General features: G+C 36.8%; 1 protein-coding gene and 1 pseudogene across 10 annotated transcripts in view; one reads left to right on the forward strand and one right to left on the reverse strand.

Annotated features, from left to right (window-relative positions):
- Nucleotides 1-27,682, reverse strand: part of SUGCT (succinyl-CoA:glutarate-CoA transferase) — a 255,360-nt gene that overhangs the window by 192,696 nt on the left and 34,982 nt on the right. For 4 of the 10 annotated variants that reach the window (XR_005649976.1, XR_005649970.1, XM_039849419.1 and 1 more), the window contains one exon: nt 4,728-4,800. The exons of 5 other annotated variants lie outside the window; for them this stretch is intronic. Coding sequence is in view for 2 of the 5 variants with exons in the window: in XM_039849419.1 (XP_039705353.1) it covers nt 4,728-4,800 (73 nt within the window). In the remaining 3 variants the exon portion in view is untranslated. One more of the 10 variants, XR_005649971.1, reaches the window with a different exon arrangement.
- On the forward strand, nt 9,703-10,771 carry LOC120591742 (glyceraldehyde-3-phosphate dehydrogenase-like; annotated as a pseudogene).

Raw genomic sequence — 27,682 nt, forward strand, 5'->3', positions numbered from 1 at the left:
CAACCATGCATGACTCAAGGTACACTAGTGATAGTTTTTCAAGTCCATCTTTTTCCAGAAGGATTAGCATGTGGCAAATATCCAATATCTCCACCCACAAATGCAAGATTTTCCAAGAGTAGCCTGGCACAGACATTAATTCTAGAATCTATAAACTGCATGTTAAAAAAAAATCCAACATATGGTTTTCCAGAACCACAATTTGGGTCTTACCTTAAACCCAAATTAACTTTTCTGTTTCTACCAATTTCTAGTACACACCAGAGAGAAATTAAATGAAGATTAGTAGACATGCATAGCATACTAGGATGCTTTGATAACTAAGAAAAAGCACTGTAAGCAGAGATGGAGACAAGAATAATTCTGGAAGCAATTCATGGTGGAGTGGTTGGCAGAGAAGAGGAAATATCTCACATAGTAACTGTGGCCCTAGCTTAATCATATTATTGGGCAGTTTAAGCAAGAGACTAAAAACCTTGGTGTGGCAAACCTCTGCTAAATTCAAATGTAGATTCTACAATTTGCCATTCCATCTAATACTGAGAGAGGGGAAATATCAGCATCCCAATGAGCAGTTAAAGTGGAAAAGAAAACTCCACCAGGAACATCTTTACATGTGGCCTGAAACTCCTGACCACCCTGCAATCCCTTTTTCCTTCTTACATACAGAGGGTACTAGCCAGCCATGTTCCTTCATGCTTTCTTGTAAGCTATCTATAAATCTGCACCAAGGCAAAAAGAAAAAGAAAAAACATTAAAATACTTTTTAAAATACTTTTCCTTTCCAAAACAAGTAAAGCAGAACGGGTTTTCCTGTGGATGCAAGCTGTAAGAAAACTTCATTTTTCATCCATAATCTCTCATACAAAAGGTAATTATAGCCAGAAAGCTCCTAATAAGGCTGTGAGTTGCAATCATCTACCTCTACTTACTAATGGAGAAATAGTTCCAAAATCCAGAACTTCATAACATAGAAGTTCCAAAACCTCAACTATCTCTAAATATTTGCATTTGATAAGAGATAAATGATACATGAAACTCTTTGACTAGTCACTATTTGTTAGTATCCTGTTAAGTTCTGCATCTATGCCCTCCAAATGCCTAAAGTTTAGGAATTTCTACTAAATACAATTCAAATGAGATTAGTCTGGATAAAAGTCTGAAGTGTAGACATGTACCTCACCTCTTTAAGTTATATTTCCTCACAGGAAAACAAACAATAGAGGGCATGTAGATGGTAATGGCAGGACTGAGTGATGCTACCTGGTTCAAAGTCTGGCTCTACTGCTTACTAGCAGAGGAATCCTGGACACGTGATTCTCTTTGTGCTACAGTTCTTTGATCAAAAATTATGAATGATTACAAAAGTTACTTTGTGGGGCTGTTATAAAATAAGATCGATTAATACATGTAAAGTGATGAACAGTACCTAACATTTAATGTGTTCGATAATTGCTATTATTGTCCTACTACAATGTAAACCCAATTTCAGCAACAAGTTCTTGAGATACATGTTTAATGCAGATATCAATAATGCCACATTGGTAACCTCGGGTTTGCTCTAATATATTTTTAATTTCATATAAATAATATATATAGTTTATTAAGTTAAATAGTATTCCAAAATTTATAACAAAAAAACAGTTTCATTTCCCTATGGTCAAATTCTACTACCCAAAGACAACCACTTCCAACGCTTTTAGCTGTTTCTTCTAGTATATTTACCTTTATACATTAAATGATATACTATTTCTTGAATTTCAACTTCAGACATCAAATATTAGCTTTTTACTATGGAAGATGAGGATTTTGCTATCACATATCATTTCCCAGATATAGTTATATCACAAACTTTGACCAACATTTATATTACTATGACTATGGAAATACTATCCCCTTCTAAGCCACATTATCTTTAGCGTGCTTAGTTCTCTATGTGTCTATCCCTAAACCTTCCCCCTTACCTTTCTAACCAATAGTACTGAATTTCCAATGATGATCAAACATATCAGATAATCTCTCAGTTTTATTTTTTTTTTAATTGGAGACAACTTCCTAGAGAGTCCTGTGTCCTCTCATCCAAGCTGGAGAAGTTCTCTAGGCCTGCCATACAACTTATCACTGAAGGCTTTCCTTCACCTCTCTCTTCTATTGAATCCTTTGTTTCCTGGATCCTAGGTTTTCCTATTATTATTATCATTATTATTATTAATCATTATTGTCATCATCATTCATTTATTTTGGTGGAAAACATCCTTCAGTATCTTCCTGAAAACTATGCAAAACAAGTCATACTTGAATTTGAATAAAACTCATATGTCTAAAAATCTTTATTTTCTGCTCTTACACTTGATTTGTCTGGATATGGAATTCAAGGTTAAATATAATTTTGCATTAAAATTTTGAAGGTTTCTTTCTAATAGGTCAAGATCATTACTGGTTATCCAAATCTTCCGATCTTTAGTGATTTTTTTGGTCTGTTTGTCCTGTCAACTACTGAAAAGGATGTATTAAAATCTTCAATTATAATTGTGAATTTATGTTTGTTCTTATGGTTTTGTCAATGTTTGTTTTACATATTATGAGGTCATATTGAAGGCATATATCTTTAGAATTGTCAAAGTTCTGATAAATTCATCATTATAAGCCATGTGAATCATGAGCCATGAATCATTACCAAATATCCTTTGTTTCGTTTAATAATGTTTTCAGTTTTGATGTCTATTGTTTAGTATTAATAGAGCTTCGCCAGCTCTCTTTGGGTTAATATTTACACACTACATCATTTTTCATCTTTTTCTTCTCAACTTTTCTGAATTATCTTGTTTTAGATGTGTCTCATAAATAAGATTTAGTTGGATTGTGTTCCTTTTTTTAAATCAAGTTTGACAATCTATGATATTAACTGAAAATTTTAATCCTTTTATATTGAAAAGTAATTATATAATTGAGTTTAACTCCTCAATCATCTTCTAAGGTCCTTTATATTTGTTCCAATTGTTCTACGTTTCTTTGTCTCTCTTTTCTCCTTTTGGATTGCTTGCATATCTGTTCTCAAACTTTATCCTTTGCATTAGTTTAGAAGTTAGGCCTTCTTTTCTATTTTTCTAGTTGTTAGCCTAGAAAATATACTATATATCATTGGAATGATCGATCTATTTTATGTTTACCTCTATCCTCCTCTAGACAATGCAAAAACATTACAACTCTTTTACTTCCTCCTGACTTACTTGCTATTATTGTCATATTTGTGTTATAGATATTATATTTATATGTAATGTGTATACATATATATTTTTAACATTCATGATATTATGCTTTATATAGTCAATATTCATTTAGATTTACCAATCTAGGTTCATTTTCCTTCTGCCTGAATAGCCTTTAGAATTGTTTTTAGTAGGAGTTTGCTAATAAATGAATTCTCTCAGTATATTGTTGAAAAATTTCTTGGTCTCCCTCATTTTTGAAGAATATTTTCATGGTTAGAGATTTTTAGTTATTTCATTTCAGCACCTTGATAAAGATATTTGTCTACTATTTTCTAGCGTCCAATGTCGCTATTAAGCAGTCAGGTATCAGACAACTCTCATTCCTTTGAAAACAATCGGTCTTCCCCTCCCCCTTTAGCGGTTAATATTTTCTCTGTCTTTGATTTTATGTGTGTAGATAAGGATTTCTATTTATCTTGTTTCAGTTTAGAGGAATCCTCCTCACTCCTAACATGTAATCCTCCACACACTTTATTTCTTCATCTGATGGCTGGTTTCAGATGATGTGATGCAGAACTCAAATGTTCCACTAAATAAAAAGGCCTATTCTTGGAATGATAAAATAGCACAGAGTCCCTTCTAACTCATACTATCTGTGACATAAAAAAGAAAGAAACTATTAAGCACTGAGATGTGGAAATTTTATTAGTTTACTTACACTAACCAATATACTGTTGGTTCCAGCTGTTCAGGCAAAAAACTTTAAAGTCATCCTTGATTTCTTTCTTTCTCTTGAATTCCACGTCTGTTCCTTCAGTAAATTCTGTCAGTTCTAACTTTAAAATATGTCCATAATTGACCACTTCTCACCACATCCACTATTACCTTCCTGGTTCAAGGTATCATCAGCCTCTCATATGCAGCACCATCTTGACTGGTTTCCTTGCTTAACTCTTTCAAAAATATAAATCATATTATATCACTCTTCTGTTCAAAAATCCCTCATGAACTTGCCATCTCATTCACAATAAAAGCCAAAGTAGTCCTTAAAGCCACCCACAAGGCCTTATGGGATCTGGTCCCCAACTACCTGTCCAAGAAAATCTTCATTAATTTTTCTCTTACTCACTTCACTCCAGCTATAAATCCTCATGTTCCTTGAACAAGGCAAGCTCACGTCTACCTGAGGACCTTTACACTTACTAATCTCTGTTTAGAATGTTCTTTTTCTAGATATGATTTTATATGAATCATTACCTCACTTCCTTCAAACCACTGCTCAAATGTCCCCTCATCTACAGGGCCTTTCCTAACCTCCTCATTCCCACTGATGGTTTCCAAAGAAAACGTTAGTTTTTTAAATTTATCACGTCTACCTGAATGACTGCATGGAGCAAAGTCTCCAGTAATCCCCTCTAGACCATGACATAAGAACTAAACTCTATTGTATAAAGTCATTGAGATTTTGGAGCAGTTTATTATAGCAGGTTTGTATAAAAACTTATGGTAACTTACTATTATTGTTAAAGATTGAGTCTTGGCACTAGACTTGTGATTCTGGACTAGATTATAGGCCTCAGTTTCATCACTGAAAATAAGGATAATTAGTATTACCATATGAATTTTTATGAAGACTAAAGATTAATGCATGTAAAGCTTTGATCACACAGTAAGAGTCAATAAACCAAAGCTATTATTAGTTAAGGCAGAGATTCTTCAAACTGAGGAAATGAATGTTTTGATTTATGTTATGTGTTAACTTATGTGTCAAGTTGGCTATGCTAAGGGATGTCCAGATAGCTGGTAAATTATTATTTCTGTATATGTCCATGATGGTCTCAGAAGAGAAGCTTTTGAATCAGCAGACTAAGTAAAGAAGATCACTCTCACAAATGTAGATAAGCATCATCCAATCTGTTGAGGACCTGAATAGAACAAAAACGTGGGGGAAAGGCAAATTCTCTCTACTTAAGCTGAGCCATCCACGTTCTTCTGCCCTCAGACATCAGAGCTCCTGGATCTCAAGCTTTCAGACTCAGACTGGGATTTACACTATTGCCCCACTCCCCAAGCCGATACTCAGGCCTTTGGAATTAGACCGAATTATACCACTGGCTTTCCCATAGCTCCAGCTTGCAGATAGCAGATTGTAGGACTCCTCAGCTTCCATATCCATGAATTCTTATAATAAATTTCGTCATACATATCTATGTATAGCCTATTAATTCTGTTCCTCTGGAGAATGCTGACTTATACAACATGATAATTGGCATCTGGTAGCAAAGACATCTGAATTGGAAGTATGAAATTGGGGAGAGCCTAGGAGAATGGTACTTAAGGAGATAAGAGAAAGTATGAAAAGTACCTGTCCTGAATTTGATTAGGACTTAACTAAGGATAGGAAGGATTGATGAGAAAGATGGGCAGCATCAGTTGAGGGCATTCAGTCATCAAAATTATCTTCTTTTCTACATAGCAAAGGAAAAGGGTGACTTTTTAAAAACTTGTATATAGTTTAAATGCTACACTAGCCATTCTCTAGAATTTACATAATATTGACACAATTTTTGCATTCCAGAAAACATATGTATTATAAAAGCCTTCTCAACTCTCTCTTTCCTGGAAGCTGCCATCCAAACTCATCTTTCATTTTACCTAAAAATTCTTGAAGAATTGAGTACTCATTATCTCTATTTCATCACCTCCTATTCACTGCTAAACATTTTTATAATTTGGCTTCTTTTTCCAGTATTCTAGCAATCGTTCTTGTGAGATTAATAATAACCTCTTAATTGTTTAACTCAATGGTTTCTTTTTCCAGTCCATATATTACTTGGCTCAATAATTAACTCAATAAATATTTGTTGGGTAAACTACTGCATTATAGACATCACGCTTTTATTGGGAACACAAAGAAAAAAAGAAATGGTACTGTTATAAAGGTGATCAGAGATTCTTTATTTAAGGAAGAAGGACGTCTGTTAAATAATTACATTGCAATGTTTGGAATGGAGTAGATACAATATTTATTTGCTGAATGAATGAATGGATGAATGCACGCATGCAAATTTACATGAATGAATACAATCTAATAAATGTTAAAATCAAGATAGTATAAAAGGAGCTATGGGATTACAAGGACAGAAATGTCCTCTGTATTGTATCTGCCTGACACTTATCATTTTATCTTCACCTTGAAATTCTCTCCTGCCATGGCCCCCAATATTGAACTTATTTTCCATTTTTCATTTCTCCCAGTTTCCCAAATGCCTCTCCAATGGTGCAAGCTAGACAATTTGAAATCATCTCAATTCCTTTCTTTTCCCTTTATTTTGGTCATTCAAATCATGTACTAAATCTTTCTCTAATCCATCCTTTCCACTCTATCTCCACTGTGTCTCCTTTGTTTAGACTCATTATTTCTCCCCAACACTATTTTAATATATCAACTGCCATCAGGATATTCTCTTATTAAATGCAGTTCCTACCTGCAGTTAATTATCTTCCTAAAAATAAATTTGACCATTGACCATATTTCTCTGCTTAAAATCTTTCATGATTTCCTATTGATAACGGGATAAAGGTGAAGCTTGTAAATCTGGCATATAAGGCCTTCGGTAGGGCCTCTATCTACTTTTCAAGCCTCATCTTCTACCTCACAATTTCTCTACATGGGACTCTGCCCTGTTCTTTGAATATCCCTTGAAATTCATGCCTCAATTCCTTTGCCGAATTGATTTCCCTGTCTAACGTGCCTTTTCTTCCATTCTCTACCTGGAGGAAAAAAAAAAAACTAACCATATTTCAAAAGCCAACTTGATAATTATCTCCTTTGTTAAAAGTTCTCTAGCACCACCACCATGGAGTTGGACAACTCCTAATCTGCGCTTCATGGCACTTTTGTTCATTCCTTAAACTGATTTGTAAAATTGGGTTCCATATGAACTATCTTCTTCCCCAAGGGCTATGGGCTGCCCACATGTCTTATTGATCTTTATGGTCCTAGTACATATCAAAGTATCCATGTCAATAAATATTTCTTAAATGGTTAATTATTCTATCATCTAAGCATAGGTTTTACTACTTTTTTTAACCTAGAAAACATTCCTACTTTTGTGGGTTGTTGTTTTTTTAATTTTGGCTCAGATTACAAAGCAAAAATAACTGCATCTTAATACAACATACAATGAAGTGAGCACAGAAAGAATCCTTGAGGCAAGAATGTGGAAAATATCAAAACATGAGGATTAACAGAGTTCATGGTCTCTGCCCTTAGATATGGTTGTGCAGGAGCAGTTTCTTCTCAGTTTTGAGTATTACTGTATACATGCTGGAGCTGAGGGTATGTGGAAGGCAAATGTCTGGAGTACTGTGGAGGAAACAGTGTAGAAGACTCAAGGTATGAAAATAATACTGCATGTTAAGATTTCATCATTTTTATACATTCTATTTGCATTCATTTAATTCTTACAAAAATATTGCAGGGAGAGGTGCTAGCATCACTGCTATCATTTTACAACCAACAAATAAAGGTTAAAAGCGATTAAATAACTTGACAAAAGTTACACAACCAATAAATGATAGAACTGGGTATTCATCTCAGGTTCTCAGACTACTGAGCCTTTGCTCTGCATTATACAGTCCCATGAAAAAGAATTCTGGGAGTGGTGGGGTGGGGATGATAGAAGCGTAGATGATAGAAACTCTGTTCATCCCTCTGGTGACCAAATCAAAGTTGTGATGGAAACAAGCAGCAAGCAGCAAGGAAAAATCGCCTGGGATCTAGATTAACAAGCCATACAGCTAGGGAAAAATCCAAGAAATCACCCTGCAACAGCAGAAGGTAAGATGGGGCGAGGACACAAGGCTGCCTGGTCTCCAGCGGCTGAGTGAGATGGAGGCTGCAGCAGAGGCAGTGACAGCGGCAGCTGCAGGCACCGCATCTGCAAGGAGATTTTCACGGTGACAGATCTGCTCACTCTAAGCACCAATGCCGATTTGGCTGTGCACAGGGGGCACCAGGGACTTAAGGGAGACATCGTCAGTGTGAAAGCATAGGCGAGACTCACTCTGTACAGAAGTACCAGTGGTATCCATTGTTCCCTGTTGAGCCCTCTCGCCTCCCAGTGCGTGGACACAGCGCCACCATAGCCTAGACGTTATCAAACTGGATGACAGAGGTCACTCTGCCCAGAAGATTCCCTAAAACCCTGCCTCCCCCAACTCACGGCCCCACCCAAGCCACATCCAGGTATATCTTCAGCATGTCAGGTGCTTCTTGTTGAGCAGCGCCTAGACTCACACTGGAGGCAGCTGGCCTCAGTTTCTGGTGTGACCTTTTGAGGCAACTATAAGCACAGCATCTGTGGATTGCTTGCTGAATCTTAACAAATGGTCCCAGAGTGGGTAGAGGCTTGGGCTAAGTTTGGCCTGCAGCTGAACCCCTCTCAGGACTGTGCCACTGGACACCTACTTCACAAATCCACATTAATAAGACTGGGAGACTTAGGAGCTTTGCTTGGTACATAGAAATAGACACGGAAAGGCAGCCACAATGGGAAGACAAAGAAGTAGAAACCAAATGAGAGAACAGAACAGAGATCCAGATATAATGGAGTCAAGTAATCTAACAGATGCAGAGTTCAAAAAACTGGTTATAAAGATGCTCAATGAACTTTTGGGAAGTGTAGATAAATTCAATGAGAACTACAATAAAGAGATAAATAACATAAAATGGAAATGGAAATTATAAAAGGAATCCAGTCTGAAATGAAGAACATATTATCTGAGATGAGAAGTATATTAAATGGAATAGACAAAGAATAAACAAAGTGAATAAAGAAAAGGATCAAATGCCCTATCTAGAGAATGGGAAAGCCAAGGATACTCAATCAGAATGGCAAGAGATAAGATGCCAAGACTACAAAAATAATTTAAGGAGCATATGGGACACTATCAAAGGTCAAAATATCCATCTGATCAGCATATCTGAAGGAAAACAAGATGCTGAACAGCTGTTTGAAGAAATAATGATGAAAAACTTCCCTAACCTGGTGAAGGAAATGGACATAAAACCCCAGGAAGTTCAGAGAATCCCAAAAAACAGGGATTCAAAGAGGCCCACACCAAGACATATCATAATTAAAATGCCAAAGTTTAAATACAAAGAAAGAATATTAAAAGCAGCAAGAGAAAAGCAGATAGTTACCTATAAGGGAACACCCATATGACTGGCAGCTGATTTCTCAAAAGAAACAACACAGGACAGAAATGCTTGTAGATGAAGACCCAAGATCTACAACCAAGGATACTTTATCCAGCTATCATTTAGAGTTGAAGGACAGATAAAGATCTTCCTAGCCAAAAATAAACTAAAGGAATTTATCACTACCAAGCCAGTATTACAGGAAAAGTTGGAGGGACTTCTTTAAAAAAAATCATGGGCTCTCCGTGTCCTCCTGTGCAGTGCCAGCCACAACCCTGAGACACAATGGTGAAGGTCAGAGTGAATGGATTGAGCTGTAATGGGCACCTGGTCACCAGGGCTGCTTTTCACTCTGGCAAAGTGGACATTGTTGTCATCAACAACCCCTTCATTGACCTCAACTACATGGTCTAAATGTTCCAGTATGATTCCACCCATGGCAAGTTTAAAGGCACAGTCAAAGCTGAGAATAGGAAGCTTGTCATCAATGGAAAGCCCATCACCATCTACCAGGAGTGAGATCCCACCAACATCAAATGGGGTGATGATGGTGCTGAATATGTTGTGAAGTCCACTGGTGTCTTCACCACCCTGGAGAAGGCTGGGGCTCACTTAAAGGGTGGAGCCAAGCGGGTCATCATATCTGCCCCTTCTGCAGATGCCCTCATGTTTGTGATGGGTGTGAACCATGAGAAGTATGACAATTCCCTCAAGATTGTCAGTAATGCCTCCTGCACCAACTGCTTGGCCCCCCTGGCCAAGGTCATCCATGACAACTTTGACATCATGGAAGGACTCATGACCATAGTGCATGCCATCACTGCCACCCAGAAGACCGTGGGTAGCCCCCTGAGAAGCTGTGGCATGATGGCCAATGGGCTACCCAGAACATTATCTCTGCTTCTACTGGCGCTGCCAAGGCTGTGGGTAAGGTCATCCCTGAGCTGAATGGGAAGCTTACTGGCATGGCCTTCCATGTCCCTACCCCCAACGTGTCAGTTATGGATTTGACCTGCCACCTGGAGAAAGCTGCCAAATAAGGTGACATCAAGAAAGTGGTGAAGCAGGCATTAGAGGGTCCCCTCAAGGGCATCCTGGGCTCTACTGAAGACCAGGTTGTTTACCATGGCTTTAACAGTGATATACACTCTTACACCTTCGATGCTGGGGCTGGCATTGCCCTCAATGACCACTTTGTCAAGCTCATTTCCTGGTATGACAATGAATTTGGCTACAGCAACAGGGTGGTGGACCTTATGGTCCACGTGGCCTCCAAGGAGTAAGAGCCCCCTGGACCATCAGCCCCAGTGAGAGGAAGAGGCCCTTATCTCCTGGAGAGTCCTTGCCCCAAATCAATCCCCCAACACACAGAATCTTCTGACCTCCAGTTTCCATCCCATACCCCATGAAGAAGGGGAAGGGCTTAGGGAGCCCTACCTTGTCATGTACCATCAGTAAAGTTCACTGAACCCAAAAGAAAAAAGAAAAAAAGAAAAAAACGTATCAAAAACAGGAATAAAGAATGGTAACTACATCCCTATCAATAAGTACCTCATATGGAAAAGAATTAAGTGCTCCAACTAAAATATAGAGTGGATGAATAGAAAGGAAAACAAGACCCCTACATGTCACCTCTAAGAAACTTCAGATTAAAAGACACACAGAGACTAAAAGGAAGGAGATGGAAAAAGACATTGCTTTGATGGACTTAGAGGGTATTTAAGTCAGACAGAGAAAGATAAACACTATATGATTTCACTTTTATGCAGAATCAAAGGAATAAAAAGAACAAACTAACCAAAAACAGACACTAATATAGTGGACAATTTGGTGAAGGGCAGAGGAGAGGGGAGATGGAGGGATGGGAGAATGGGGTGAAGGGTTAAAGAAGTACAAATTAGTAGCTGAAGGATGGTCATGGGAATGGGGAGCATGGCATAGGGAATGCAGTTAGCATCAATATATTAGTTAGATGGAGAGACAGGGGATGGAGGGAGCAATTGGGGGGATCGTTTTATGAACTATACAGATGTCTAACCAATGTACTGTATACCTGAAACTAATTAAAATAAATTTAAAAATAAAAGAATTCCAGGTATAACTAGTATTATATCCTATGTAAAATTTACACAGCACAATCTGAAACATTTAATGACTTAATTTAATGTCTATAGAATAATTTACAATTTTGATAGAACTTTTATGAATTACATCTCAGACACACTAGCAGCCTATAAAGTAAGAGAAAAGATGAAGACATTTAAGCACGGACCAACATAATGACTTCCCCAAGGTCACATGGTACTATAATACTTATAAATCTTTGTTGGGAGCTTTTAATTATGCTACATATTTTTATAATTGATAAGCAATTAATATTGATATAGACTTGCCTATATGTAAATTATGCCAATTGTGTATTATTTTATGAGATAATAGGCAATAATTGCTGAGCACAGTACCTAACACATAATAAACACTCAATAAATTAAATATTATATTATACAGCTAAACAAAATGTAATTTTTTTCCTGCTTCCATTTCTTACTGTAATCATTTTATTTGTAAAGAATTGTTTTCATTCTTAAGAATGCAGGCACAGGACTCAGATATCTGGCTTTTACATCATAATGCATTTTCTTTTTTCTTATTTCGGTGGATGCAGAAAAGTTTTTTCATAGAATTTTGCACATATTTGCATTTTTAAACTTTTATTTAAATACAGCTAACATACTATACTGTGTTAATTTCAGATATACATCATAGTTATTCAACATTTATATAACCAAAGAAGTTATCACCATAAGTCCAGCTATCATCTGACACCGTACAACACTATCACAATGTTATTGACTATATTCTCTGTGCTGCACATGACATCCCGTGACTTATTAGTTTTATACCTGGAAATCTGACCTCTTATTCCACTTCACCTTTTTCCTCCCTTTTTTGATTTTTTAATTACAATTGACATTTAATATTATTTTATATTAGTTTCAGGTATACAGCATAGTGGTTAGACACTTACATAATTTATGTAATGATCCCCTGACTATTCTAGTAGCTACCTGGCACTATACATACTTATTATCATGTTATTGATTATATTCCTTATGCTTTACTTTTCATCCCATGATTCTTTTGTAACTATAAATTTGTACTTCTTAATCCCTTCACCTTTTTTCACCCCACTTCCATCTAGCAACCTTCAGTTTGTTCTCCGTATCTATGAGTCTGTTACTGTTTTGTTTATTTTGTTCTTTAGATTCCACATATAAGTAAAATTATATACTTTTTATCTTTCTCTGTCTGACATATTGCACTTAGCACTATACCTTCCAGGTCCATACATGTTGTCGCAAATGGTAAGACTTCATTCCTTTTCATGGCAGAGTAATATTCTGTTGATATATATGTGCCACTTCTTTATCCAATCGACTACTGAAAGGCACGTGGGGGTGACTACTTCATGAATTATATAGATCTCTAATCACTATTGCTGTACAACTGAAACTAATATATCATTGTATGCCAACTATAATTGAAAAAAACTCATCGAATTGTACAATGTAAATATGAGCAACAAATTAACTATTATACTTCAACAAAGCTGGGGGTGGGGGGACGGAGAAAGGCACTTAGATTGCTTCCACATCTATGCTGCAGTAAAAATAAGAGTGCATATATCTTTTCAAATTTGTGTTTTGGATTTCATCAGATAAATACCCAGAACTGGAACACTAGGTCATATGGTAGTCTTATTTTTAATTTTTTAAAGAACCTACTTACCATTTTCCATACTGGCTGCACCAAACTTCAATCCCACCAACAGTGCAGAAGGGTTCCCTTTTCTCTACATCTTTGCCAACACTTTTTGTTTGTTGATTTATTGATGATAGCTATTCTGACAGGTGAGAGGTGATATATCATTATGGTTTTAATTTGCATTTCTCTGATGATTAGTGACATTTAGCACCTTTTCATATGTCTACTGGCAATCTGTATATCCACTTGGGAGAAACGTCAACTCAGGTCCTCTTTTCTATTTTTATATTGGACAATTGTTTAGTCATTTTGCTGGTGAATTGTGAGTTTTTTTCATAAATTTTGAATATTAACCCCTTATCAGATGTATCACTGGCAACTACTTTCTCCCATTCAGTAGGATGTCTTTTCATTTCATTAATGGTTTCCTTGGCTGTGCAAAAACTTTTTAGTCTGATGTAGTCCCATTTGTTTGTTTTTTCTGTTGTTTCCATTGCTTAAGGAGATGTATCAAAAAAATATATCTAAGAGCAATATCAGAAAGTTTACTGCCTATGTGTTCCTCTAAGAGTTTTATGATTCAAGGCCTTACATTTAAGTCTTTATAATCTATGTTGACTTTCTTCTGGTATATGGTATAAAAAAGATGTCCAGTTGTATGTTTTTATGTATCTCTCCAATTTTCCAAACACCATTTATTGAATAGACTATCTTTACACCACTGAGTATTCTTAACTGATGTGTCACAGATTAAATGACCATATAGATGTGAATTTATTTCTGAACTCTCTATTCTGTTCCACTGATCTATGTGTCTGCTTTTATGCCCATACCATGCTGTTTTGATTACTACAGACTTGTAGTACAGTTTGATATCAAGTAATGTGATACCTCCAACTTTGTTCTTTCTCAAGATTGCTGTGGTCTTTCATGACTCCTTATAAATTTTCAAGGTCTTTCATGACTCCTTACAAATTTTAGAATTATTTGTTCTAGTTCTGAGATAAATGCCACTGGTATTTTGATAGGGATTGCACTGAATCTACAGATTGCTTTGGGTAGTACAAAACTTATAACAATGTTAACTCTTCCGATTCATGAGCATGGAATATGCTTCCATTTATGTATATCTTCTTCAATTTCTTTCTTCAATGTCTTATAATTTTCCAAGCACAAGTCTTTTACCTTTTTGGTTAAATTTATTCATAGGTACTTTATTTTTTTGATGCAATTGGAAATGGTATTGTTTTCTTAATTTCTCTGAATATTTGTTATTGGTGTATAAAAATGCAACCAATTTCTGAGTATTAATTTTGTATCCTCTACTTTACTGAATTCATTTACCAGTTCCAATAGTTTTTTGGTGAAATCTTTAGGGCTCGCCATATACAGCATGATGGCATTTGCAAATAACGAGTTTTATTACTTCTTTTCCAATGTGAATGCTTTTTATTTCTTCCTCTTGTCTGATTGCTGTGGCTCGGATTTCCAATACTACGTTAAATAGAAGTGGTGAAAGTGATCATCCTTGTTTTATTACTGATCTTAAAAAAATATGCTTGAAATCAAAACTACAGTGAGATACCATCTCACACCTGTTAGAATAGCTATAATCAACAGGACAAGTAATAACAAATGTTGGAGAGGATGTGGAGAGAAAGGAACCTTCATACACTGCAAATTGGCACAGCCACTTTGGAGAACAGTATGGAGGTTTCTCAGCAAACTAAGAATTGATCTACCGTATGATCCAGCAATTCCTCTACTGGGTATTTACCCCAAAGACTTGAAAACCCATACCCGAAAAGATATTTACACACTGATGTTCATAGCAGCATTATTCACAGTGGCCAGGACATGGAAGCAACCAAAGTGTCCTAAGATAGATGATTGGCTAAAGAAGCTGTGGTACAAATATACAATGGAATATTACTCAACCATAAGAAGAGATGAAATACTGCCATTGGTGACAACATGGATGGACCTCATGGTAACCATGCTAAGCGAAATAAGCCAGACTGAAAATGTTGAAAATCACATGATATCACTTATATATGGGATATAAACTTAAAAGCAACATATGAACAGGACAAACAGAGATTCATGGGCATGGATAATGGACTAGTGGTTACCAGAGGGTAGGGTGTGGGGGAGGTGAGAGTAGGTAGATGGTTAAAGGGGATCAAATATAGGGAGGTAGGGGGAGGGTGAAGTGGCTAAAAGGGATTAAATATATGGAAACTGAAGGAAACTGGACTTTGGGTGGTAAACACACGATAGAATATATAGATGTCAAATTATAATGTGACACCTGAAAATTATATAATTGTATTAACTAATGTTACCCCAATAAACAATTTAAAAAATTTAAAATTAAAAAAATACAAGCCTACCTTGCTTGTAGCTTTTAGCTTGTAGCTTTTCACCACTGAATATGATGTTAGCTGTGGGTGTATCACATATGACTTTTACTATGTTGAGGTATGTTCCTTTTATTCCAACTTTACTAAGAGTTTTTGTCATAAATGGGTGGTGGATACTGTTTTAAAAAGCATTTATGCTTTTTCTGCATTTATTGATATGATCACATTATTTTTATCCTTCATTCTGTTTATGTGGTGTATCACATTGATTGATTTGTGGATATAAACCAACCTTGCATCCCAGGAATAAATCCCTGGTCAAGGTGTACAACATTTTACTGTATTTCTGAATCGCTTGTTAATATATTGAGGATTTGGGGATCAACATTCATCAAGGGTATCAAACTATAATTTTCTTTTTTTGTAATGCCTTTGTCTGGCTTTGGAATTGTGGTAGTGGTGGCCTCATAAAATGAGCTTAGAAGCCTTTCATTCTCTTGAATGTTTAAAAATAGTTTGAGAAGGGTAAGTGTTAATTCTTCTTTAAATGTTTAGTAAAATTCACCTGTGAAGTCATCCAATCCAGGACTTTTGTTTGTGGGGAGTTTTTTTATTACTGATTTGCTTTCATCAGTAGTAATCAGTCTGTTCAGAATTTCTATTTCTTCTTATTCAGTCTTGAAATATTATATGTTCTAGGAATTTATCCATTTCTTCAAGATTGTCAAACTTTTTGGCATATAATTTTCATAGTATTTTCTTAAAATTCTTTGTATTTCTGTGGTATCAGTTGTCACTTCTCTTTCATTTCTGATTTGGTTCCTTTCTCTTTTTTTCTTGATGAGTCTGATTAAAGAGTCATCAACTTTATTTATCTTTTCAAAGAACCAGCTCCTGGTTTCACTTATCTTTTGTATTGTTTTTTTAGACTCTATTTCGTTTACTTCCACTCTGATCTTTATCATTTCCTCTCTTTTATTCACTTTGAGCTTTGTTGTTCTTTTTCTAAATCCTTTACCTAAAAGAAAGTTAGATTGTTTATTTGATAGTTTTCTTCTCTCTGAGGTAGGATTGGATTGCTATGAATGTCCCTCTTAGGCCTGCTTTTGCTATGTCCCATAGATTTTTGAATCATTATGTGTTCATTTTAATTGTTCTCAAGGTATCTTTTGACTTCTACCTTGAACTTATTGTTAACCCATTCAATGTTTAATAACTTGTTATTTAGCCTCCATGTGTTTGTGAATTTTTCAGTTTTTTTTTCTTGTAATTGATTTTTAGTTTCATACCACTGTGGTCAGAGAAGACGTTTGATATGACTTCAATTTTAAATGTCCTTGTTTTGTGGCCTAATATGTTCTACCTTGGGAAAATATTCCATGTGCACTTGAGTAGAATGTATATTCTGCTGCTCTGGGGTGAAATGCTCTAAAAATATCAATTAAATCCATTGGTCTACTGTGTAATTTAAAGCTGCTGTTTCCTTGTTGATTTTCTGTCTAGAAGATCTATCCATTGACATCAATAGGGTATTAAAGTCTCCTACTATGACTATATTAATATCTATCCCTTCCTTTATGTCAATCAATATATTCTTTAAATATTTAGGTGCTCCTATGCTGGGTGCATAAATATTTATTAGGGTTATGTCTTCTTGTTGAATTGATCCCTTTGTCATTATGTAATGTCCTTGTCTCTTATTATAGCCTACATTTTAAAGTCTATTTTGTCTGGTATGAGTGTTGCTACCAAGTTGTTTTTTTTTTTTTATTTTCATTTGTATGCAATATCTTTTTCCATTCCTTTACCTTCAGTCTTTGTGTATCTTTCAATATGAAGTGAATCTCTTGTAGACAGCATATGTATGGGTATTGTTTTCTTATCCATTCAGCTACTCTATCTCTTTTAATTGCAGCATTTAAACCATTTACATTTAAAGAAATTATTTTTTATGGTGACATTGGTTAACTAATTCCAATAATTTTCAGCTTTACACTTCAGCAGTAAGGCATATATATATTTACACTGTGTGTTCACCTCCCATAGTTAGATTTCTTTCTGTCACCACATATTTGACCCCCTTTACCCTGTCTACCTTCCCCCTCTCCCCCCACCCTCTACCCTCTGGTAACCACTAGTCTATAGTCCATGTCCATGAGTCTGTTTGTTTTGTTCATATGCTGCTTTTATGTTTATATTTCACATGTAAGTGATATCATGTGATTTTCAACGTTTTCAGTCTGGCTTATTTCGCTTAGCATGATTATCTCAAGGTCCATCCATGTTGTCACCAATGGCAGTATTTCATCTCTTCTTATGGTTGAGTAATATTCCATTGTATATTTGTACCACAGCTTCTTTAGCCAATCATCTATCTTAGGACACTTTGGTTGCTTCCATGTCCTGGCCACTGTGAATAATGCTGCTATGAACATCAGTGTGTAAATATCTTTTCGGGTATGGGTTTTCAAGTCTTTGGGGTAAATACCCAGTAGAGGAATTGCTGGATCATACGGTAGATCAATTCTTAGTTTGCTGAGAAACCTCCATACTGTTCTCCATAGTGGCTGTACTAATGTGCAGTCCCACCAGCAGTGTATGAGGGTTCTTTTCTCTCCACATCCTCTCCAACATTTGTTATTACTTGTCCTGTTGATTACAGCTATTCTAACAGGTGTGATATGGTATCTCATTGTGGTTTTGATTTGCTTTTGATTTTCCTAATAGCTAGCAATGTTGAGTATCTTTTCAAATATTTGTTGGCCATTTTTATGTCCTCTAGAGAGAAGTGTCTGTTCAGGTCCTCTGCCCATTTTTTGATTAGTTCCTTTGTTTTTTTGTTGTTATTGACTTTTATGAGTTCTTTGTATATTTTGGATATTAAGCCCTTATTGGAGGTGTTGCTTGCAAATATATTTTCCCATTCTGGTGGTTGTCTCTACCTTGTTGACAATTTCTTTTGCTGAGCAGAAGCTTTTTAGTTTGATGTAGTTCCGTTCATTTATTTTAGCTTTTACTTCCCTTGCTTTTGAGGTCAAATTCATAAAATCCTCTTTAAATCCAAGGTCCTTAAGTTTAGCTTTTATGTTGTCTTCTATGTAATTTATTATTTCAGTTCTTATATTTAGGTTCTTAATCCATTTTGAGTTAAGTTTGGTGTGTGGTGATAGACAACAAGTGGAGTTCCAGTTTTCCCAGCACCACTTATTGAATAGGCTTTCCTTTCTCCACTGTATGTTTTGGCTTTTTTGTCGAAAATTATTTGGCCATATAAATACGGGTTTACTTCTGGACTCTCAATTCTGTTCCACTGGTCTGTGTGTCTGTTTTACTGCCAATACCATGCCATTTTGATTACTGTCGCTTTGTAGTATAATTTGAAGTCAGGCAGAGTGATGCTTCCAGCTTCATTCTTTTTTCTCAGGATGGCTTTGGCAATTCAGGGTCTTTTGTGTAAAGTGATTAATGATAGGTACAGTTATTGCCATTTTATTGTTGATATTTATTTATTTTTTCCTTCCCCTTCTTCTTAATGAAGTTTCTTCAACATTTCTTATAATACTGGCTTGATAGTAATGAGTTATTTTAACTTATTCCTGTCCAAAAGCTCTTTATCTCACCTTCAATTTCAATTGATAGCTTTGCTGGGTAGAGCAGTCTTTGTTGTTTTTTAATATTCTCTGCCATTCTTTTCTGACTTACAAATTTTCTGTCGAGAAATCATCTCACAGACTATGAGCACTCCCTTATAGGTAACTGCTTTTCTTATGCTGTTTTTAAGATTCTTTATCTTTAATCTTTGGCATTTTTGATTATGATGCTTCTTAGTGTGGGTCTGTTTGGGTTCATCTTATTTAGAACACTCAGCACTTCATGGGCTTATATGCCTATTTCCTTCACCAGGTTAGGGAACTTTTCTGTCATTATTTCTTCAAATAGGTTCTTAACCTCTTGTTCTCGCTTCTCCTTCTCATACCCCTTAAATGCAAACATTGTTACACTCGATGTTGTCCCAGAGGTCCCTTAAACTATCTTTTTTAAAATTCTTTTTTCCTTTTTGCTGTTCCGATTGGATATTTTCTGCTACCTTGTCTTCTAAATTACCGATTTGATCTTGTTTCACCTAATATGCTGTTGATTCCCTCTAGTGTATTTTTCATTTCAGTTATTATAGTCTACATTTCTGACTGGTTCTTTTTTTATGGTTTCTATGTCCTTTTTGGCTTTTTGTTGAAGTTCTCACTAAGTTCCTTAAGCATCCTTATACCTATTGTTTTGAACTCTATCTGGTAGATTACTTGCCTCCAATTCATTTCTTTTCCTTGGGTTTTATCCTGTTCTTTCATTTGGGACATGTTCTTTTGTTCTCTCATTCTGGCTGCCTCTCTGAGTTTTTTTTCTATTTATTAGGTAGATCTGCTACATCTCCCAGTCTTGGCAGGGTGACCTTATGTAGTAGGTGTTCTGTGGGACTCAGTGGAATGGTCTCCCTGGTCACCTAATCCAGATGTTCCAGGAGTGTTCTTGTGTGGACTATGTGTGCCCTTCAGTTGTAGTTGAGCTTCGATTGCTGTTGGCACTTCAGTGGGTGGGACTGACCTTCAGGATTACTGGCTGTGAGAATTGGCCATTCCCACATGGTACAAACTGCTTTGCAGTGCGAGGGCTGGTCCTGCAGAGCAGGATCCACCCCAGTGGGTTTTGGTGTCTGCCAGGACCACTCTTTGGGTGTGTTGCTTGTGGCCAATCAGGTTGGGTTCCATTATGATTTGAAGCCAGCTACCAGGTGTGCTGGTCCTGGGGGCTCTTGGAAGGGGCTTCTGTGCAGGCCAAGGTCAGCTGCTGCCTGTGACTAGTCTTGGGCTATTCAGTAGAGCTGCAGAGGGATCCATAGTTAGTCACTGCCTGTGCTGAACCTTCAGATGTGTAGGAGAGGTCACAACATGAATCAAGGCCAGTCATCACCAGTACCAAGGTTGAGGCAGCTCAGCAAAAGGACCAGGGAACCCTTAGGCCTGCCACTGCCTGACAGATGTCCATAAGGCTCAGCTGCTGAAAGAGTCTTGGGTGGTACAGGAATTGGGTGAAGCGGCATCTCTGGGAGTCACCAGTGTGGAGTGAGTGGTGTTCAATGGGTTAATGCAGATTCCAATTTTGCACCAGTGCTGAGCCTGGGGTCACTTGCGAAAGTCTCAGAGTCCACTGAAGCCAGCTGCCACCTGCCTGAGGCCTACAGACTCTGAAAGTTGTCCAAAAAAAGCTGTATTGTAGGCCAATGATGTCTGCCTGCCAGCTGCAAAAAGACCTCTGGAGGTGGACAAGGTAGATGGGACAAGGTAGGTGGGGTTCACCAGGCCAATGAAAATTCAGATTTGAGCATGTGAAGGAGGGCTCCACACAGGACAGATGGTGTCTGCTTCCCTTCTGTGCAGGAGGAGGGCTCAACACTGGGACAATGGCAGCTTTCCCTCCAGCCCTCACTCTGAAGCTGCATAACTCAGAGAGACATAACTTAGTCTCTCCCTGAATGTCTCTGGTACCTTCTGAGCTGCTGTCCCTTTATTGGAGCCCAGGGTGAGTACTTGAACATGAGAGAGTTTGTGTACAGGTCTGTTAAGATGACAAGCGGGTTTCCAGCCACCTTCTGTCTCATCCAGATGGACAAAATTCCGGCTGATATTCACAGTCAGATTTTGTGAGGGTTGCTCTTCCCAGTACTGATGCTCCAAGCTGAGGAGCCCAATGTGGGCCTGCCCGCCCCACCTTGCAGTTAAGGGGGAACCTCTGAAGCCAAGACATCCCTCACAATTCTCCACCACCACACATAGGTACTGAAGCAGCCCATTTCACATCTCTGCCCCTCCTACCAGTCTCAAGATGACTTCTTCTTTGTCTTTAGTTATAGGACTTCTGTATATGCAGTCTTTAGATAGTTTCCTCATAATGCATTTTCTATCCTAAGTATTATCAGGGCCTAGACTCGAAAGGGAACAAATAAAGTATTTTTCTCTCCATTCTGTGGTGTCATCCCTGCCTCTTGGCCATAAATCCCAAATGCTCTAGATCTGGGACCTGAAAACTCCTGTCAAGTGCAAGATAGTATTTCGGGTTTTGTGTAGTCAGGTGCAGGGGCAGAGGGGCAGAGGGTGTCTCTGTTGCAACTGCTCAACCCTGCTGTTACAATGCAAAAGTAGCCATAGATAATACGTAAACAGATGGACATGGCTGTGCTCCAATAAAGCTTTATTGTCAAAAAGAGACGACTAGTTAAATTTTGCCCAAAGGCCCAGCAAGGTCCCTGATTTAGATATCTGAATTGAGGAACTGCAAGGAATCCAATGAAATGCTGGAATTGTAGTGGTAGGAGAGGTGGGGGTGTGGGGTATATTTTAACATTTGCCTCTCCATACTTGTATCTCACAATCTGAGATTCCTGCTGTTTCTTTCCCCTCTTTTCCTCCCTATCATTACCTGAGAAGTGTTTGAGCCACATAGTCTCTGGTTCCATGCTTTTCACATTAGCCTTGGTTGTTTTCAATGCTGCGTGACTCAAGACAGTCAAAAAAGATGGACCGAATAGCTTATGTCCAGTAACCCCCATGGCCTCCAGATGTAATAAATAGTTCAAGTCTAAATAACAGACCAGATCTAAAATGGTGAAGGGATTAAAGGTCAGAAGCATACAATATCCCATTCAAAAAATAAAAGCCCAATAGCAACACTTCGATAAAGGCCGAGGACTTTGTGGCTGACAGGTAAAAGATCTAAATGAGAGTTATTACATGGACACGAACATGTATAGCTTAGTGGAATCACTGCTCCCATATACTGGGTTACAAATAACTGAAAGTGTGTGGGAGGCAAGGGTCTAAGGTATTGTGGGTAAAGAAGAATCAAAGATTCAAAATAAGAAAGGTAATAGGATAAATAAAATTCTAAGTGTATCTAACTGAGGTGAAAACATGGCCCACACTAACATTTTTGCTTTCCTTGGACACCTGAAAGAAACATGATTGAAATTTCTAGCTGGAGTATAGAAACAGTGCCCTCTTAAATGTATTTGGGAACATAAAATTTTATTTGTCAAATCAAAAATATTTTAAAATTGTAATATCTTTATTTTGAAATAATAAAATCAGCAAATCTCATAGAACTCTCGTGATTATAACTATTTATCCTAACAGGCAATTCTTATCTTCAGAAAGTATTCATTTAAATTCTTTGAGTATGTCCTAGACAATGTTAAGAATGATAAATTATTTTCAACAAAATGATAAAGAGAATCTAAAGATGTAAGATTAGTTATTACATAGAATTTGACTCCCCAAAGAAACAAAGAATATTGGTCAATATGAAGTATTAAGCTGAAGAATACACTTAAGAAGTAACATGGAGTCACTATAGCAAAACTGCTAAATTACTAAAATCATGTAGGTTGAGGTATGAGGATATGATTTTATTCTTCCTTTAACTAGCCTGGGAACTTAAAGTTTTGAATTTTCCAGTCCTTTGTGAATACCTGGATATACATCGAACTTTCAGATAACCCTCTGATTATCCCCTGAAGGACTAAGGAATGAATATTCACATACCCAGACCACTTGACACCCATTATCCAGTCCACCAATCATCTAGAGCAGCAGTCTCCAACTTTTCTGGAACCAGGGACCAGTGCTCCTATGAGAATCTAATTCCTAATGATCTGAGGTGGAGTTGAGGCAGTGAAGCTAATGCTAGGGAGCAGCTGCAAATACAGATGAAGCTTTGCTCACTTGCCCACCGCTCACCTTCTGCTGTGTGGCCCAGTTTCCTAACAGACCACAGACTGGTATCAGTCCATGCCCTAGGGGTGGGGACCCCTGATCTAGAGGAGTACCATCTCAGACAAATCCAAAGGCTAAGAATGCAAGACCGGTTCTTCTCTAGAATGTACTTTTTACTATAAAAATGTTTAACTTTTCTTTCATCTTTGCAATACTTTTAGGTTTTTGCCTAGCTGTGTTCCCAATTGCAAACACTAAGCTTCTTGAATAAATCTTTATCATTTATTTCTACCTAGAGCCTCCAAACTCTTTTTGAGTTTATTCAACAAAGCAAATAACAACTATATGCTAATACATATGTACTAATCCCATTCGTACATGACCATTACTTATTCAATATATCTTGACCTTTGTGATTAAAGGATACTATGGTTCAAATAAAGAGCTGACAGCTATAATACTGCATTAATGCTAGCTTGGTAGGTCATCCAAAAAAATGAAAATAATCATTAGTATTCATGAAATAAATGCTATCTAAATTTTATCTAACATTTAATTTTTTCATTCTTTTAAGTATAACATTTCTTCTTATCTAACATTGCTTCTTTAAATTTATGGATTTATTTCCCAGGCCTATTACCATAAGGGGAAACAATTCAGTTCTGATGACAGGGTTTTGGGATGTGGTTAAGTCTTGGCATGTTTATCTGGTATGATCTATGAAACATTCAACTTGTGAAGGTTTTGAAATAACTACTGCTTTGACATTAACTAACACCGTCATCTATTTCCCTCTTTCTGGTCTCTCATCTCCAAAAGGTTCTTTAAATTGGAAGCTATTATATCCATATATGAGAAATCAGAGACCAAAGGTGAAACCAACTGACTCTAGATTTATACCATATTTCTAGGGCCAGGCTATGTCTTTGCTTCTGGAATTTTAAAGCATTAAGAAAACAGCTTAAACTCTTTTTCAGGTCTTAGATTTCTCTTTTGCTGATCAATAGTATAAGAAAAAACATCTGAGAACTGGAGTAGTCAAACATACATTTATGTATAAAATCATGTCATGAGATGGTATTCACTACATATCCATAATGACACCCAGCAGAGATCATTTAAGAGCAATTTTGTTTCTTTTAACATAATGGAGAATCATTTTGTCCATGCTCCAATCCAGTAGATTTTCTTAATCCCACGGTTTCATAAAGAGTTCCCAAGGAAAACTGTAACAATGTTCCTTATCCCAATAACAATTCAGTATCAGATTTAAAGCAGTATTTGCTATTTAAAAAATATATTTATTTAGAAATTATGTATATGGAAAAACTTGGCCTTTTCATTTGTGTTTAAATAATTGAAAATGTATAGGAAATTATCAAGACACTTTTATTAAATATTATCTCTTCATACTTAAAAACTTTGAAGACAGATATCTCAGGTTTTCTCTAATGTTATTCTTTACCACCTGAAAAACATATTTCTTCAACAAAATTTGAATTTAAGAATATTCAAACAGGACTCCCTTGTCTCAATTTCAGCTGAATCTTCATGCCCTTAAGTGCCAGAACACAATACAAGTTATGCTAAAAAAATATAAAACCAGTTTTGCTTCTCTTAGCTTATCATCCATTTGAGGGTACATGAGAAAAGATGGAAAGGTAAATAAGACTTTTAACAAAAATTTCCTTAGAGTTGTCAGCATGCTATGCATTTCACCCTGTCATAAGGGAAGGGCAGATTGCCTCCCCCTTACTTCAAGCCACATGAGGGATACTTCAGAAAGAGCATCTGAGATCTTGGCCTGTGTTCTCAGAATTTGAAATTACCTAAGGACTTGACATGTGCTTAAAATTATACCAAAAGCAAAGTTATGGTTACATCAGTTAAAGACAGCAAAACTAACAGATCTGAGAGTAAACTACACTTCCGTGCCAATGGTGAAGAAGAGGAAGGAGGAGTTTTCCCTAAGGGCCAAGCAGACCACCAAGAGAGCAGAATGAGGTCATTTAAAAGAAATTTTACCTATGAGGGCTGCCTATAAGACAAGGTAACCTGAACAGATAGATTCCTTATACAGAGGACAAAAAGCAGGAACTAGAGAAGAACTACAGTCTGAATTTTCTGACTACCCTACAAAGCTCCCCATAAAAGAGCCACCAACTGAGCTTCAGGCACACAGAAGGCTACAATACAAGGCTCCAACTATATCAGTCAGATAATGGCTTTTTTTGTACCCATTAGCTCACTTCCATTTCACTAAAAGGACCTGATTCTGAAGGAATCACAAACAGCAGCTAGCATGGGGAAGAGACAGATCATGAAAGAAGGAACACTATGCACTTCTAACTCCCTCCCTCTTTCTCTCCCTCCCCTCTCCCATCTTCTCCCCTCCCCCTCCTTTGCACTTTCCCCCTCTCTCCCAGCTCTTACCCCTTCCTCCCGGTTTCCAAGAAGGCAGGCCCAACCAAGTTGCAGGAGAAAAAGTCAAGTTTTTATTTTAGATTGGACTGGACTTTTTTTTATTACTTCATATGAAATAACCAGGGGAAAAATCTATAGGACTTGCGAAGGATTTCATCCATGAGCAAGGAAAATGAGTCAAGAGTGCAGGTTTGCAGAGGTAGAGTGGGAAAGGAAAAAGTTTCTGCTTACACTCCAGCTTGTGTAACACATGTGTTTTATGTGTAAGGGTAAAAAAGTATTTAAAGATAAAAAGGGTATATCCTTGGGAGATAAAATGGGGGCAAAATGTCACTTTCTGGAGTCAGTCCATGTCTACAGACAAAATATAATCTAAGTCCCTAGCTTTATGTGCTGTGTTTTGCAATCTTGTATTTATATGCTATGTTTTCCTTCCTCTGCAAAGATGGTGTCATTATTTGTTTAAATAATAAGTTTGGTATGAAATGGTAAATACGTCAAAGCACCCTTTTGCTAGGGATCACTGCCTATAAAGTTGGACAGATGGCCACAACACTGTGAAATTCTAGGGAAAAAAATATTTCCTGATAAAAGAGGGTGCAACAGACATTCATAATTTAGACCAGTAGTTGCCAATTATTTTGACTAAGAGGACCCCTTTTAATGTCATATCTATATTGATTATTCAATATAGAAGTGTTTAATGCCATATGAATGTCATGTGAACTAGCCTAAACTACTATTTTTAGAGGTCAAAATAAAATTTGCCCATTGTTATTCTAATTCTTTCCCTTTTCTTCCCTCCTTTTCTCCTTCTTGTCTTCTTTCTTCTCCACACTCCAACCTTTCTCCCTCCCAATCTTCCTTCCTTCTTTGTCTCCTTCAAAATTTTATGGATTTATACTGCAGTCAGACTTCTAATTATTATTTTTTAGAAGATATAGTTATGTGGTGAATATGCAGAAAATTATTAATATACATATAACAACTCATTCCAAAAGAATCCAACTGCAGCAATGTTTTGTTTTGTATTGTCGCTGCCATGATATATATGTTGGATGCAGTTGCTAGATGATTTACCATTCATTATCTGCTACTGACTCTGAAACTCCATAATGGCACAATGATTTCTTTAGTAATCTAAAGATATTTTATCTTAATAACTACTCTCTGAAACATGAACTTTATTTCAATGTCCAATGTTTATAAGGAAGTTCTTCAGGATGAGTCAATCAGTATCTAAGTCCTACCTCTTTTAAAGACTATTTTTAATGTAATTTGGATCAAATCCCTCTACTGCTCCAACCTTTTGCAGTATGCTATGACACTTGCACAACTATGCAGTGTTTTCTCAAGCATTCTGCTCCCAGTTTTAGTATTCCAGGCATGCTGGCTTTCTCTTGGGTCATGAAAGGTATCTAAACCCTTCCCACCTCAGGGCCTTTGCACATGGTATTCTCTCTACCTGAATCACTCCTCCCTTGTTCTCTGAATGGGTAACTCCTTCTCATATTTTAGGTATATTAAATGTTAACTCCCCAGAAAGGCCTTCTCTGACCATCCCATTTACAGTAAGCAGCCCCACCTCTACTAATCTCCATCACAGTACCCTGTTTGATTCTCCATAACAGCACAATTTGTTAGTACATGCCAAACTATATTTTAACTTTTTTATAAAATGTCTCTGACAGTAGGCTGTAAACTCCTTAAAGGCAGGAACCATGTCTGCATTATTTGCCCTGTACACACAACATAGCCAGGAATATATAGGAGCTCAAGAAACACGTGGTGGAGTCGGGGGAGGAAGACAAAAGGAGGGAACTATTTGAGCATTTCTGAACCTTTTGTTGTTATTTCAAGCATAAAAGGGTATAGGAACAATACAACAAATACTCATGCTTATCTGACAAATATAGATCAAGTCCTGTGTATATCCCTTTCCTGTCTCAT

Source organism: Pteropus medius, unplaced genomic scaffold (assembly GCF_902729225.1).
Source record: "Pteropus medius unplaced genomic scaffold, Ma_sr-lr_union100, whole genome shotgun sequence".
NCBI lineage: Eukaryota > Metazoa > Chordata > Mammalia > Chiroptera > Pteropodidae > Pteropus > Pteropus medius.